The 16,928-nt window shown below is 41.0% G+C and overlaps 1 protein-coding gene across 1 annotated transcript in view; it reads left to right on the top strand.

Moving 5' to 3' along the window:
* The window catches only part of SYNE1 (spectrin repeat containing nuclear envelope protein 1), a 437,649-nt gene that overhangs the window by 108,984 nt on the left and 311,737 nt on the right, over nt 1–16,928 (top strand). The window contains exons 12-17 of the mRNA XM_056853653.1: nt 2,527–2,639; nt 3,210–3,378; nt 6,452–6,548; nt 9,211–9,413; nt 14,564–14,728; nt 15,905–16,057. Of these exons, the coding sequence (XP_056709631.1) occupies nt 2,527–2,639; nt 3,210–3,378; nt 6,452–6,548; nt 9,211–9,413; nt 14,564–14,728; nt 15,905–16,057 (900 nt within the window). The remainder of the gene's footprint in view (nt 1–2,526; nt 2,640–3,209; nt 3,379–6,451; nt 6,549–9,210; nt 9,414–14,563; nt 14,729–15,904; nt 16,058–16,928) is intronic.

The following is a 16,928-nucleotide window of genomic DNA, read 5'->3' as shown; positions in this document are numbered from 1 at the left end:
CAGCTGCCACTTTCCAGTCCCTTTTCTGCAAGGGAGTAGACAAATTGGGGCTTTTTGCTCCTTTTACTGTGATTGCCAGTTTAAATTAAAACACTGCTGCAGCAACCACCTCCATTTCAAACAATGTTCATATTGACTGGCTTGGTAAAGATTAAGGTGAACCCTTAATGGGAGAGGAAAAATGGGGGAAACCGTGTGTGATGTCTGGGCAATGAAATAAGTGTGTGCTGTTGTTTCTGGATGAATAGGAAGCATTAAGAAAGACTTGTGTGGTTACCAAGCAACCAAATATGTGATTCCTCCTGTATTGCCATCCCCTGCGTTTCCAGAGTAATCCTTACTAGCCCACTCACTATGTACATGGCTTGGAAACAAAGCAGCTGCCGCCACTCCTTGCTGTAAACAGTCAGACTAGGATCCAATTCTCCAACTCTTGTACCTGGGAAGGAGCTTTGGGAGTGTTGGTTATGCTCAGTGATGGTTGAGGAGATGAGGATATGAGGTATGGGGGGGAGCTGTGTGTCCTCTCAGTTCAGTGTTGCACTGAATTGGCCTTGTGGTATAGTGGTAAGAGCTGTGGTTAGGAGCGGTGGACTATTATCTGGAGAACGGGTTTGATTCCCCACTCCTCCACATGAGTGGCGGACTCTAATCTGGTCAACGATGTTGGTTTCCCCACCCCTACACATGAAGCCAGCTGGGTGACCTTGGGCTAGTCACATCTCTCTTAGAGCTCTCTCAGCCTCACCTACCTCACAGGGTGTCTGTTATGGGGAAGGGAAGGTGATTGTAAGCCAGTTTGATTCTTCCTTAAGTGGTAGAGAAAATTATCATATAAAAACCAACTCTTCTTCTTCTTGTCCAGTTTAGTTGCTGACCACTGATGCAGAATATATTTGATAAGCAGAAGCTCAGAGTTATATTTTCATTATGCATTTATTTATGTACTTTACCTAGGCCTGCATTTGTTTATTTTACTTCATTTATACCCTGCCTTTCTCCCCATTGGGAACTCAAAGTGGCTTACGCTGTTCTCCTCCCTCCATTTTATCCTCACAACAGCCATGTGAGGTAGGTGAGGCTGAGAGCATGTGACTACTAACCCAAGGTCATCCTGTAAGGTTCCATGGCAGAGGGGGGATTCAGACCTGGATCTCCCAGTGCCTAGTCTGACACTTGAACCACCACACGCTATTTGCTATGCAAGTATAAAATTTACACCAGAGCTACAATACGTACAAAAACATAAAAACAACAAAACATTGGGAAAGAAAGGAATCATTGAGGGAACTCCAAATGGAACAGAAAAAAGACTTCACTTGCTGGCAGAAGAGGGCCACAGAAGGTTCCCTGGGATGATAGTTTCAGAGTTTTGGTGCCACTACTGAGAAGGCCCTCTCATTGCCTGATCTTGGAAGGCAGGAGCACTCAAAACAGGGTCTCAGACAATGACCACAGTTTAGAGTATCTTAGTATGAAGGTGAAACTAGTGTCAGGATGCATGCCATGAGGTATAGTTTTTTGCAGTTCCAGTTTCCTGTCCCATCTGTTGGAATATGGGAGTGGTCCTTTCCCTTAACTCCTCCCTTTAGGGGTGGGCCACAGGGATGATCCTCTTTTTCCACCCCCTCAGAAGACAATTCTTGTTGTGACCTGACACCCATGGTGACTGTGAAGGAAATCCCTCCTCTAGCAGGAAACAAGTTGGAGGATTCCCAGCCCATGAGCCAGATCTTATGAAGTTCAAAGGGAGACAGGGCTTTCCTTAGCAGACAAAACTGTTTAATACCCAGTCAAGTCAATCAAGGAAATTATACAACCAACTAAATCTTCACACTCTGGCAATCTTTTAAAGACTCAGCATGTTTTATTTATGAATACTTTGTAGGTGATGGTTATTAGTAATTCATTTTAATAAGTAATCTCCAGTAAACCTTGCAAAGTGCTGTTGCTTAGATACTACAGAAAAGAGCTCTTATTATTAAGCTTATTCTGGTTTTTTATCACTGATGTTCGGTTTAGAAGCTGTGCTCTCTGTAACATAGAGAATATAACCACTGAATTCTCTAATTTTGTGTGCCAGAGGTCATTATGCACTGAGCACATAATGACCTTGCAAGATCTGTTCTTCGGTTGTTTTGTTGGGTTGTGGAGATAAATCTAGGTGCAGAGAGCATTGAAACAAGGTAATCAGTGGAGGGAGGGATTACTGTTATACAATATTGCCAGTTGCAGAGTTATCATGTTTTTTCTCTCAACAAAAGATACAGATAGATTGCTCAGGCAACATTTTCCCTTAAAGCTCTGAAAAGGCAGTGCCGGAGTTGCCTATTTTAAAACGTGCTGGAATTATAAGGCAGTTTTAGCACAATATCTCAGAAGGCACTTTCCTCCTCTAGAAGCTCATGCTGCTGTGACAGCATGATCAAACGCTTACATGCATTGAGTCACCAGTGCAGCTTTAAAAATTGTACCTTCTTGAATTGCTTACTGAGAGTCTTTTTCTCCCTCACAAATCCAAATTAGGATGTGCTTAAACATCTAGATGGCTACAAAAAGACATTCCTGGAGATCCACAGAGCTCGATCTGTCAATGGAGTTCCACTTCCACCAGAGCAGCTAGATGACATGGCAGAGAGGTAAGTCTGATTTCATTCTCCACTGATGCAGTGGGGGAAGGATCTGTTGGTTTTCATGGTCTTTTCTGTTAGGACTCAGTGCATGGTAGTTTTCCAGGGGGCCATTTCTGTGTTGTGGAAACAGCAAATAACCCATGCTGTAGAGTAATTAATTTTTTTTAAAAAAATCTTGCAATTAAGCAAGCTGCAGATTTTGAAAAAGGATTTTTGTGCCAACTGATTGCTACTTAGACAGCTATAGGAGGAACATTATGTAACAATATCTTTGTTATTCCTATGGGAGAAGTGAGAAAGGGATCTACTTGTTAATATGATTTGATAATGAAAGTTACGTAGGCTGCAACCCTAAGTATATTTAATGGTGAGTAAACTCTGCTGGGTTAAATGAAATCTACTTCTTAGTAAGTATATTTAGGATCTATCCGTAAGACGTATTTTTTCTCAGTAAATATTGTGATGAGTTTGTTGATAATAAGCAGTCTTCAGAATAATAACAATGCAAAATCAAATTTATCTTCAGGTTTTCTCCTTATTGATTCACTGTTGTAATATACCGTGGTTCTTGCCTAGGTTTAATTTTGTTGCCTCTACATCTGAGCATCATCTGCTAAAAATGGAGTTCTTGGAACTGAAGTACCGCCTGCTATCTCTCTTGGTTTTGGCAGAGACAAAATTAAAATCATGGATTATTAAATATGGAAGAAGGGAGTCTGTTGAACTTCTGCTTCAAAACTATATGGTAGGTTTAATTTTTAAAAAACATGTTGTTTGCTTATTCTGAATTATACCTTTTCCAAACAGTATCACTCCTTCTGTTCCTCAGTCTATACACACACACTCTCTCTCACACACATATTATTTTACACAAAAGGGAATTATACGGAAATAGATAAGAATGGACCCCACCCCCACACTCGTCACGATGAGTCAAGGCACACATGTTCCTATATTGCACATGTTCTTATTGTGTAGGCAAAGCATGCTATATTAAGGAATGCGTTGCAAAATACCTATTTAAATAATTATTGATTCTGTTCTCTGGAAGAGAGCTACTGACTAACCAACTAAGAGGTAATGTACAAAACTCACTTAATACAATATGCAGTTTTGATTAACAGAGGCTAAAGTGTATACTTAATCTGGAAATGCTGAAAATGTTCCACGTGTGTTGAGGTTGTTTAAATTTGTGCTCACACATGTGAGGTTAATGTTTTCCCCCTAGAACAATATGTCTCTGGGGGGTTTTCCCCCTTCAGTCACTGAAAATAGTGCTACATTAAAATGTTGCTCTCCTGTATCCCAGTCTGCTGGCAGTATTAAAGCAATGGAGAGTTCAAGTAGCTTGACTTCCAAGACAGTATAGGACTATGAGCACTTTCTCAGATATTCATACACTTTCTGTACCAGCATGAAGATGAAAATATTGTGAAACTACTTAAGTAAGCCTCTAGTATAGCAAAGAATCAGACATGCAGCTTGGGATGGGATCGTTTTCATTGCTTTTATATAATTAGCACCTATTCCAGCAAAAGGAGAAGAAGTCTGTCTTTCACAGGTTCTTGTAGGTTAACCGGGTTGTGTGACGGTGGTCTTGGTATTTTCTTTCCTGACATTTCGCCCACAGCTGTGGCAGGCATCTTAAGAGGAGTAACACTGACCCTTCAGTGTTACTCCTCTGAAGATGCCTGCCACAGCTGTGGGCGAAACGTCAGGAAAGAAAATACCAAGACCACCGTCACACAACCCGGATAACCTTCAAGAACCGATGAAATCTGACCGTGAAAGCCTTCGACAATATTCTGTCTTTCACAGTTGCACAATGAGTGCATGGGAATTTTCATACATTTTTTACTTAGCCTTGGTATGAACATAAGAACATAAGAAAATCCATGCTGGATCAGACCAAGGTCCACCAAGTCCAGCAGTCTGTTCACACAGTGGCCAACCAGGTGCCTCTAGGAAGCCTACAAACAAGACAACTGCAGCAAGTTTACAAACATCAGATCTTTTTTAGACCTTTTGACATAATGTGATTTTTCTAGTGTCAATATGAGTTGATTTAATAAAATTCTGAAATTTCAGCTGGGAAAATATTAAAGGGAAAGTTTCTAGTCCTCATGCTTACTTGAAAATGTATGAGTAGCTGCTGCTTCTGAAATTTCAGTCTAAAGAGAAAGCTGGCTGGCACCTCTTCCCTTGACTGCTGTGAGGGGGGGGGGGGAGAGGCGGGCTTTGCTACAGCCAGTGGGAAAGAGGGAGCAGGTGGCGTGGGGTGGGAGAAAGCCATTTAAAGGAATATCCCTTTTGAATTCTGCTTGAAGAATTTAGGCTTTCTCTCTTAGGATGTTCCGGTACAAAATTGTAAAATAATATTTATGATGGTAGATTGTTTAATTCCAAATAAAAATAACAATGGAAATAAGCGTTTTCGTGTTATTTTGTGACATTTCTGGTTTGACCATAGAATTAAAGCAGTCAACTTTTTTCAGACACCCAATATATAGCTGTGTGATAATGTTCTGTCAAGTCACAGTCAACTCATGGCAATCCCAGCAAGGGGCTTTCAAGGCAAGTGAAACACAGAGGTGGTTTGCCATTGCCTTCCTCTGCATAGCCTTCCTTGGAGGTCTCTCTTCCAAGTACTGACCCTGCTTAGCTTCTGAGATCTGATTAGATTGGGCTACACCATGCCGCCTTTCCGCCCACTATTATATAGCTGGGCAGGTATATTTCAAGTAGTGTTTTATGTGTATCTTGAACACATTGTTTACTGTGAGTTTATGACTGACCACAAAGATATGACAGGAGGCTTTTGCATGGCTGTTTTTTCAAATTTTTGTGATTTGAAAAATTGAGCAGAAAATTAAATGATGACACTAGGAAAAGGCAGAAAATATATCTTCTGCATACACTGCTCACAATAATCTGTATCAAAGCCATTCTGTAGACAGGCTTACATTGGTGTAACTAGCTAATATGTTTCCAAAATGCTTTTCTATAGTTGTAGATGACTAATCCAACTTCCCCATTAATTTTTGTTTTCAAACCTTTCAGTGCTGCTTAAAACTTTATGCAAGGATTCTGTTCAGAATCATATGGTAGTGGTTATTTCTGTTGTAGTGGTACCAGCTCACCTTGCAATGCACGCTTGCATCCTTTCTTCCTGAGTGAGCTCCTCATACTAATGTCACATCCTATTTATGAGGTTACACTGTTTCTGTGTTTGCTGATGCAACTCACTTTAAAAGAAATCATAGGGTCAGACCTTGAGAAACAGAAAAGAGCCATCATGTGACCCAGGTAGTGATTACTTCTGGGTTCTCAGAACAAATGCAAACAATTGCCCAGTTGTTTGGACCTCTGGAATTTTGTTCCAATTGTCAGCATTCCTGACAACAGGCATTGTCCAAATAAAGATAAGTCCCATTAATATCAAATGCATTTTAAAAACCTTCTCCCTGTGCTTACGTTTTGCTGGATTTTGCCCTTGTAAAAAGAGATCCCATCTCTAACTATGGCATTATTTTTAGTAACTAAAAGATGTCACCAGCCAAGCACTTTGTAAAAATCTTGAAAAGTTTACAGCGCACTCTTTGAACTTCATTTTCATTTTCTGGTTAAAAAAGGCACTTCGTGAGGATGGTGTGAAGCTTGTTAATATTCAATGACATTTTCACATATATATTTATTAGTGTATGTAGAGGTGTACTAATGTTATTGCACAAAATTCATCAATATACGTGGTTGTATAGAATTTTATTATTTCCCCATAAACTTTGTTAATGCCTTGAAATGTCTTATTTTATTTTCAGTCTGTTATTGAAAATAACAAATTTTTTGAGCAATATGAAGTTACATATCAAATCCTGAAAAAAGCAGCAGAGATGTATGCCAAAACTAATGGCTCATGTAAGTAGTGATGTATTTGTTTTAACACTGGCACCACTACAAAGTGCTAGTTACAATTCCATTTTTATTGTTCAGTCCAGCGGAAATGTATATGTTGCTAAGCAATTTGGAAGATGACAATATTAGAGTCCATGTGTGTGAGTTCAGGGGACCTGGGCTGCAAGATGAATACATTTTAGTCCGATACTGTTGCTGAGGTTGTAGGCAATCTATGTTTTTTGCCATGTGTTCTCCTTATTCCATTGAAACATATGGAAGAAAAGGGATCAAAACTGGGTAATTGTTTGACAACCTAAATGCAGCCTAGTTAATGTGTTTCGATTTAAGCTAGTTCTTCACTATGTGCATCGGTGCTGATTTCATATACCTGTAGCATTTCCTGAACTTAAAATATTGGTAATTGATGTAGGTGCAATATTTCTGCGCTGGATGTTGTATTGTCATAAATGTTCCTATTTACATTTATCATGCAACCAAAAATGACATGCACAGAATTTTATTTTAAGAACTGCCTGAGAATAAATTAGAATAATTATCATAAAAGATTATTTTTTTTAAACAGAGGCCAATCTAGGACACTGGAAGGGGTTGAAAAAAGAATGGCCAGTAAAGTAATGGTTTCATATAAGTTTGTGGTAAAATTGCCTTTGGAGTATGGTGGATGATTCTAGATTATCTCAAATCAAGTACTGTAGAACTTGGAACACTCCAAGAAGCTAGAGAAACTTTATTATAAGGAAATGTTACAGTGTGTGAGGTGACACAGTGAAATTGCTTAACAGATTGAGGATAAGCAAAAGAAATTGTGTCATCAGTCCAATTCACAGTTTATGGAATTCACTGCCAGAAGTTATGTCGATAGCTACCAGCTTAAATGGTTTTAAATAGTGATTAGATCATTTCATTGATACATCTGTCAGTGGTCTTTAGTCAAGATGGCTAAATGGAGTTTCCAAGTTCAGAGGCAGTATGACACTAAAAACCAGTAGTAGGGGAGCAAAAATAGGGGAGCTGCTCTGGGCTTCTTGGATGCTTGTGGTAACAATGATAGATCTTCAGTTCGATCACAAAGTGTTCTTCTTGTGACATTGATTGGACAGCAAGACTTACATGCACAAACATTTTAATCTGGACATAATTTAAATTGTCTCTGTGCATCAGGCTGTTCTTGGCATGGGAGCTGCAAAAGTTCATCACTTCCAATTTATTCCTGCAAGGGATTCTACTTTCCGCACAAGCCCAGGCATATCTTTGCTTTGAATAGATGTGGGATCGTGAAAAAGAGTAGATAATGCCATGGAAATACAACCAGTTCAAATAATGGTTTCATATTCTGGCTTGCCAGATTACCAACTACCGTATATACTCGAGTATAAGCTGAGTTTTTTAGCTATGATTTTTGGCTTAAAAAACTCACCTCGGCTTATACTCGGGTCAATACGGTAATTCGCCTGCCGGGCCTTCTCCCAGCGTGCTCCCGCCGGCCAGCTGATGGGCGGGCTGTCCCACCTTCTCCTCCCCACCCCACCCGATCGCGCCTTCTGCTCGGCGACGGTGGCGGCTTCTTCCCCCCCGATCACGCCTTCTGCGCGGCGGTGGCGGTTTCTTCCCCCCCACACCCGATCACGCCTTTTGCACGATCGCGCCTTTTGTGCAATCGTCGTGCCTTCTGTGCGATCGCACCTTATGCGCGGCGGCGGCGGTTTCTTCACCCCCCACCCCACCCCTGCCTTCTGCTGGGCAGCGGAGGTTTCTCCCCCCCACCCCCCACCTCACCTGGGCCAGTCCTCCCGCTTGCCAGCTGACCCTGCGGGACCTCCTGCGCACAGGGAGGGGGCCGCCGCCGCCACCGCCTGCCTGCATGCCTGGAGCCCGGTCAGGTAAGCCTGAGGGGGGGAGGAGGGGGTGTGTTTCCCCCTCGGCTTATACATGGGTGCCTAATTTTTCCCAATTTTGGGGGTGAAATTAGGCACCTCGGCTTATACACGGGTCGGCTTATACCCGAGTATATATGGTAACTATATTTATTTAATTATTCATTCATCATTCTTATATCCCGCTCTCCCTGGCTTACAATAAAACAGAACATATTAAATTATTACAATTCATGAAAACATATAACAATAAAATCCAGTCTCAAAATCAACAGGTCACTAAGATCAGAATAAAAATGCATAAGTGCATTGGATGGCGCTCTTCAGCAGTATATGCCCTGTAGGGCCTACAGGCAGTAAGTCCTCCCAGCTAGTAATTAAAATAAATAGAGATGTTAAAAAGGGGTGGTAGAGATCTAGTGATATACCCTGTTTTTAGACGATCACACTAACCATAGTTAATTAGTTAAACAGAATGAATGATTCTATAGTGTGCTAAATTTCTTACCTTTAAGCTGCATTGTAGTGGGAGGATGTCCCTGGATGTATTTTTCTATAAGAAGTTAAACAAGACCTTGAGGCAAGCCAGTGTCTCCCAACCTCAGTCCCACATTTAATATATGGGGATAATATTACTGGCTTTTCCTTCAGAGTCATTCTAAGGATTGCTGAGAAAATTCTTCTTCTTCTTCTGTTACTATTATTATATTCATTGCCGTCGTCGTCATCTTGGAATATTCATTTCTGTTGTTTCAAGGTTTATATTAATTCCCAGTATTGTATTTCAGTGGAAGAAATCGAGGCTGTGGTGCGGTTCATGAATGACACAACCACACAGTGGAGGCATTTGTCAGTAGAGGTGAGAAGTGTGAGGAGCATGTTACAGGAAGTCATCGCCAACTGGGACCGCTATAGCAGCACAGTGGCCAGTCTGCAGGCCTGGCTAGAGGATGCTGAAAAAATGCTGAATCAACCTGAACATGCCAAAAAGGTAAGGAGTGTGCTTTTGCATAATCGTACAGCAGCCATTCGCCATTGTTGTTCAACAAAGATTGGGCAGAACTATGACTCAGTGGTACGGCATCTGTTTTGCATACAGAGGGTCCCTGGTTCAACCCCAGCACCTCAAGTTAGAAACTTAAGTAGCAGGTGACATGAAAGAACTCTGCTTGAAACCGTGGAGATCTGCTGCTATTCAGGGTAGACAACACTGACCTTGATGCATCAGTAGTCTGACTCAGTGTAAGGTAGCTCCATATGATGCACACCAGTAACAGGCAGATGAGGATCTGGGTGCATCTGCCCACTTAGTAAGTGGTCAACTGTATTAGCTTTAGTGACATTGATCTTCTTTTGCAGTGGAAAAGCAGAAGCTTGTTTCATTCCTTTCACTGCCACTACCAAGTTTCCTTGGTGGCCTTGATTAGCCAGAAAGGCAATATACAAATCTTGTAAATAAAATAGATGAATAAAATAGGTAATTTGATTTTCAAAACTGATTGCTCTGGTTGTCTGTTGAACATTGTGTGCAATCCCAGTTCAACAATGGCAGATATCATGTAGTTCCTGATATCAGTGAGGATTCAGTATGCACACAGTTATTTCCATGCTTTTTTATCCATATAAGATCTGCTGGAACAGAACAAAAGATTATAATTGTATAATTGATGGACAAGGTTTGAAATTATTATTGTAGTACAATTATATTTGAGTACTCTGTCTAAAGGTTAGAGTTCAAGAAATGTTGACCAACATCAAAACTAAAAATCAAATTAGAAACTGAAAATTCTGAACAAATTTAGAAATATATTTACAATTTAATTTTTGTTATTATTTTTGCATTTTCCAGTTACCTTTAGTAATAATGTCTGATCTGATCTGTGTTTTAGCTGTAGTCGAATATTTATTTTTACATTTATAATCCACTCTTTAAATGTACATCATACCATTTAAATAAAACACGACTCTAAAATTACTACATATAAGGGCCTAGTCATCGAACAATAGCTTATATATAAAAATTTGTCAAATTTGAAAGAATCTCATAGTCATAAGAACATAAGAAGAGCCCTGCTGGATCAGACCAGTGCTTCACCTAGTCTAGCATCCAGTATCACCCATTGGCCAACCAGTTTCTCTGGACGCCCAACAATAGGGTCTAGAAACCAAGGCCTTCCCCTGACACTGGGATTCAGAACGTTCCTCTGAATGTGGAGGTTCACCATGGCTAGTAGCCTCTGATAGACCTATCCTCCGCCCGTCATGCTGGAAAAGACATAAACAATGGGTTGTATCCAAGGTGTTCTCGTCAGTAGAGTGGGGGGGGGTTTCTATTTGACGGTAAATGGATCGTGTAAAAGCTTTCAAAAAGCACACATAATATCATACAAATCTTTCACTTGGCCAAAGGCATTAAGAGCAATTGGGGGATATCTGTGTATATTAAGAAACATTACCACTCCTTTTGTCATGTAGGATAGACTGAGTCACAGTGATCAGAGGCCTAGTGCACAAGACTATGTTTTCACACTTCCATAGTTACCTCTCAAGAATCACACTAGCCCTCTGCAGATGATCAAACAATAGATGTAGATAAGGAATGGGGACATGTGTGCTGCCCCCCCCACCCAACTTCACGAGCAAAGCCTCCATGCATGGAGGTAGCTTACCTGCATAAGCTGCCTCCACATGATTAGGAACATTTGAAAAGCAGAGTTTTCGGTTGTGGGGAGGGAGCCCATGTACATAAACTTTTTCCATGTATAGACATGATAGTCACAAGGTGGTAATTGCATCACGGTAGATGGGTTCAGTGTGTTCATGGTAATTCCTACAGTGGTTGAACATACAAGCAGATCATTTTGTTTGGAAGAGAAAGCAAAAAAGTACCAGTTAACACCATGCACTCAGCTGTTATGTATTTATTCATGTGTTTATTTAAAGCTTTCTTATGCTGCCTTTCCACGCAACTTAGGACCTCCGAGGTGGCAAACAATGGAAAACATTAATATCCAGATTTAAAATTAATATATTAAAACAATTAAAACAACTATTAAAGAAAACTATAAATAGAAAGGAGAGACAGTGAGAAAAACCTAAAAAACTAGAGAAGTCTTTACCAGCTGGAAAAAGCCAATGATAAATCTGGACAGATGACTCTTCTTGGGGGTGGGGGAACCTTAGCTGAGAAGAACCTTGCTTGGGTTGTCACCTACCTGGTCTCAGATGATGGAGCCCCCCAAAACAGATTACTGTAGTGGTTTAGTAGGTTCATTTGGGAGTAGGTGGTCCTTAAAGTACGCTGGTCCCAAGCCATATAGGTATTTAAATGACAATGCCAGTACCATGAATTGGACTTGGAAACAAATTGGGCGACAGTGTAGGTGGCGGCCTCTGTGACTGTTAACATTTTGGCCATAGCATTCGACACCAGTTCTCCTAGACACTCCTAGACACTCTTCAAGGACAGCCCCAACATACAGCACATTACAATAGTCTAATATAGATGTTGTCAGGACATGCACCACAGTGGCAAAATCTTCTTTGGCCTCGAAAGCTGCAGCAGGCTCATCAGCCAAAGCTTGTGAAAGGTACTCCTGGCCACTGTGTTTTTATCCAACAGGAGGCCCTGGTTCAGCAGCACCCCCAAGCTGCAAACCTGCTCCATTAGGGAGAGTGTAACCCATTCCACAACAGGAAGCACCTCAGTTCCCAGGTTAATCCTTCTGGCCCCCTGTAGCACCTCCATTTTGTCAGGATTCCATTTCAGTTTATTAGCCCTCATCCATCCCAAAACTGCCTCCAGGCACTAGTTCACATTTGCTACAACCTCTTTGGGATACACTGACAGCATGAGACAGAGCTGATTACCTCTACCAGAGGCTTCATGTAAGTGTTGGGGGGGGGGACATAACCTTATTGGGACCCCACAGGCCAGCAGTAGTCCCCCAACACCACACTCTGAAACCCTCATTCCAGGTAGGATAGAAACAACCACAAAAATGATCCTCTCAAACCTAATTGCAAGAGGTAGTCCAGAAGGATACTATGAGAAATGGCATCAAAAGCCACCAAGAGGTCTGGGAGAATTAACAGGGTCACATTTCCCCATCCATTATCTGGTGCAGATTATCTACCAGGGTAACCAAGGCTGTTTCAATCCCATAACTAACCCTAAAATCTGATTAGAAAGTATCTGAACAATTTATGTGCCTAACCGAAAGCGCAGAGGTTAGCTGCAGGATTAAAGAAATTTTCCTGGGAGTAAGCCCATTGAAGAATATCCTTTTGAGAAGACCATCTTAGATTAATTACATATTTCCCCTTGCTTGATGTCCTCCTAAGAGCTTGAAAACCACCTTCATTGTATGTAAGAAAAAACTCCAGGCAGTAAGACAAAGGAGAAAAGAATTGTGAGTCAAATACAGAAATCAGTGACCCAAACTTGCTCATAGTGCTTGGGATGGCTTTGCTTTGCTTTGGAGTGATTTAGAGGAACTTCATTTAGGGATCCTTCTGATGTCACCCTGAAGGAGGAGGATTCCTTTCATAGTGTGATTCTTTCTGAAACAAGTGTACACCCCAAATGACAATTACTGTCCTTCCTGAGAAAAAGGAGTTTTGTGGCACCTCAGAAGCTAACAGAAGTGCCATGGCTCAGTGGTAGAGCACCTGCTTGGTATGCAGAAGGTCCCAGGTTCAGTCCCCAGAATTTCCAGTTAAAAACATTGGCAGGAGGTAATGTGAAAGACCTCTGCCTGAGACCCTGAAGAGCTGTTGCCAGTCTGAACAGAAAGTACTTACTTTGCTGGACTGATGGTCTCATTCAGTATAAGGCAGCTTCATGTGTTCAGGAAAATTCATTGCTGAACTGCGATTTAACAATAAATGTAATTATGTTACCCAGGGCTTAAACTGAAACAAGTACAACTTACGAGATTTGCATAAAAATATTAAACTTAAACTTCACTGTTTTCCCCCTCTGTCCATTTGAGAAGTTATATCTGCTTGTTCAGGATTCACTTCATGCATCTAATGAAGAATGCTCTAGCTATTAATAGTAGCCTCCCCACACACCACTGAATAATAAAACTTAGTCTCCCCATATACTTAATAAATGATGATTAGTTTCTTCCAGGGAAAGACAAGGTAGGATTTTGAAATAGAAATGGTAAACCCACAACCCTTTACAATAGGAAGAAAAAAATCCTCTTCAGTTCTTATTCCCCTCACCCCAATTGCCATCTACCAACTCCTTAAAAAAAGATATATTTTAAACAATGTACTACACTGAACTAGAGGAAAATGGCAATTTCATTTGAAAATGTTGTTGTTTTGTTCTCAATTAAATTAAAGGGTGTGTAGACATTTTTTGGGGGAAAGCTGGTTCCTTTATTAGATGCTTCCATTTCTCATCCTAGAAGCTTCTGTTGCAGATTTTATATGACTTCCTCAAAGATGGAAGTATCCTGTAGCAGATGCATCTAGTTTGCATTGAACATAAAATCTTCTGGGTGGGAAATTCCTATAATAGTATTTATTTATGCAAGTTTCTTTTCATGGTTCAATAACTTATGTGACCAGCAGTTATAAGGGGATTTTGTCAGTATACACTCGAAGGATTCAGATTACAGGGGTATTTATACCACTTGGGAACTCTTGGTATTGCTGAGGCTTTTGGCTTCAATTTTAGTCATAACTATAAAGGAGTCCTTAACACAGGAAGCTCCCAGTAAGCAATGAAAAAAAGGCAGCAGCAGTGTTTGGAAGAACAGCTCTGCTTGCCGAGTACGGCGCTCCTGTTGCCAGGGCAGTGAACAAGCTCTGTTTGTGACTCTTTTATGGAAAGCCAAACTGAAAATAAAACGTGCTGAAGGTCAGTGCCTTCAGTCTCCATATCTGCAGTCAAATTAGCTCATCTAAAGTAAAACTGATCATTAATGAGACTTTCCCCTTAGAAATATGTCCCATACTTCCCAGAGAGTGTAGAGCATAAACTGAGTATTGCAGCCCAGATTTTAAAACTGCTTCCCCTCTTCGGATTATAATCGGGGGAACAGTGTGTGGGAACTAGCAACATTTTCATCATATGGTGTGACATGATAATAACATCTTCATCAATGCTGGATGTTTTCTTCCTAGGATTTCTTCCGGCATTTACCACACTGGATACAGCAGCACACTGCTATGAATGATGCTGGCAATTTTCTGATTGAAACTTGTGATGAAACCATTTCAAGAGATTTAAAACAACAGCTGCTACTGCTCAATGGACGGTGGAGAGAATTATTTATGCAAGTTAAGCAAGTATGTCCTTAGTGGTTTTCTTCTACAATTATTAATCGTTGATATGAAGCAGGCATTTAAAATTAACGCATCCTTAATCCAATTAAGATGGATATTTTTACTTATCATAATATCAGTGTAAATATTCCAAAATATAACCCATAAGGCAAGTGATCCTCAAGCTTTCCAGACCTGGGACCCACCTCTGATATCATGGAAACCACTGAGCTGCAAGCACATGACAGGAGAAAATAATGTAACATAGCAACCAAGTGACATCAAGTCACATACCAGGAAGACAAGCAGCCAGGATTATTACCTCACCAGTTTCAAAGCCAGGGTGGCGGTTGGTGGACTAGGAGATCTGGGTCTAGCAAGAACAAGCTGAGCAGGTAAATTATAGTTAACAGGCAGGTTCAGAGATACCTCCTTTTCCCACAAAACCTCTTACTTGCCTTCTCTGTCTCTCCTCCTCTTAGCCTGACCACCTCCACACTGTCAGCCTTCAAATACTCCTTCCTTTGTTTGCAGTGCAGAGCCCTACCCTCAGGTCATCTTCTTAGGGAGAGGGGGCTGTGCACTAATGCACAGAGCATTGAAGGTCCTGTTGGGTGGTGGTGGAGTGGCCAGACTTTGCTAGGTGAGGAAGAAAAGACAAAGGAAAGCTCTCAACTGGCCTGTGCTAAAAAGAAATCCTTTCCACTGCTTAGTGAATGTGTCTTGCCATATTGTGGCTTTTTTGACATAAAGAGTGGCATCCTTGTTCTCTATACGTGATCCTTCCAAAAAAACAGCAAAAAGGATGACTCAGTAGGGGATTGTGACCCAGCAGGTGAGTGTAATAACCTAACTGGGGTTCCATCTGATGCCTTGAAGAACACTGCCTTAAGAATGTACTGAGAAACCATCTGTGTGTAAAGTACCATCAAGTCGCAGCCGACTCATGGTGACTCCAGCAAGGATCTTTCAGGGCAAGTGAGAAGCAGAGGGAGTTAGCCACTGCCTTCCTCTGCAGTCTTCCTTAGTGGTTTCCTTTCCAACAAGTACTGACCCTTCTTAGCTTCTGAGAACTGACGAGATCAGGCTATACTATGCTGCCTTCCCTCCCCTAAGAAACTATAATGAAATGTAAATACTTATTCTTGAACAGTCAGAAGTTGGCTTTTAGTTTTCGTTGACTTTTTCTTCCTTTTTCAGTATGCTCGGGCAGATGAACTAGACAGAATGAAGAAAGAATATTTGGATGGTGTTGCTGTCTTGTCTACTTTCACTGATGAAGCAAATAGGAAACTCTCTGTACCTTTAAAAGTGTCCTTTTTAAATGTGAAAATGTTTGTCCAAGAGATGGAGGCAAGTTTCTTTTCCTTCATTAGAAACATTATTTTAAAGGATGTTGGAAATTAATAGAAGTACACAATGACTTCCTTCTGATAGAGCTGGTATGCTTGGGCTCTTCCCTAGGGCAACATTTCTCATGGATCCAGGGTGAGGGTACTCCAGGAGGTCCATGAGTCCTTATAAATATAGAGGGTGCTATATGGCTAATAGGAAAATGGAGCCCTCTCAGTTTTCTAGAAAAGGGTGCAAGGATTCTCCACCCTAGGGAAGGGGACAGAATGGGTTTCACCTTCTTGCCCCACTATGAACTCCTTCCACCTATTGGTACCTAGCTTCCAGATCACTTAAGAGCATTAGAAACACACTGATTGGTTGTTGGGATCCAGTAGCTCTGCCCTGTGCAATGTATTGAATAATACCAAGGATGTATAGACCTGATGCCTGATACAGTCATAATAGTTGATTCTGATGAACTAGATAGACCACAAGACCACTATGCATTCACACACAACAATAGATAATGGCAATTTTCATTTTTTTGGTGGAAAGTCTCTTTCAGTCAATGGGTTAGGGCCCTTAGAACTGTGGCCCTATAGAAAGAACTGCCCTATGAGACCCGCCTTTGTAGGCCATGTACAGAGAATTAAAACATATTTCTTAAACTGTCTTCTACAGTGTAGCTGGTAAGTTTCTCCCTGTAATATTTTGAGCACATGAGAGGATGGAAACCTCTGTGGTGCATATCTGGCTTGTGACATGCATTTTGAAAAGTGGCTGTCTAGTATGTGGCGTATGCCAGTGAGGAAGTAAGAGGGTCTGTAAAATTTTAAATCAAAATAGGGATCCTTGTGTTTCAAAAGTTTGAAAAGTGATTCTCTAGGGG

The sequence above is a fragment of the Euleptes europaea genome, chromosome 7 (genome assembly GCF_029931775.1).
Source record: "Euleptes europaea isolate rEulEur1 chromosome 7, rEulEur1.hap1, whole genome shotgun sequence".
Lineage (NCBI taxonomy): Eukaryota > Metazoa > Chordata > Lepidosauria > Squamata > Sphaerodactylidae > Euleptes > Euleptes europaea.
This window is presented reverse-complemented; position numbering and strand designations above follow the sequence as displayed.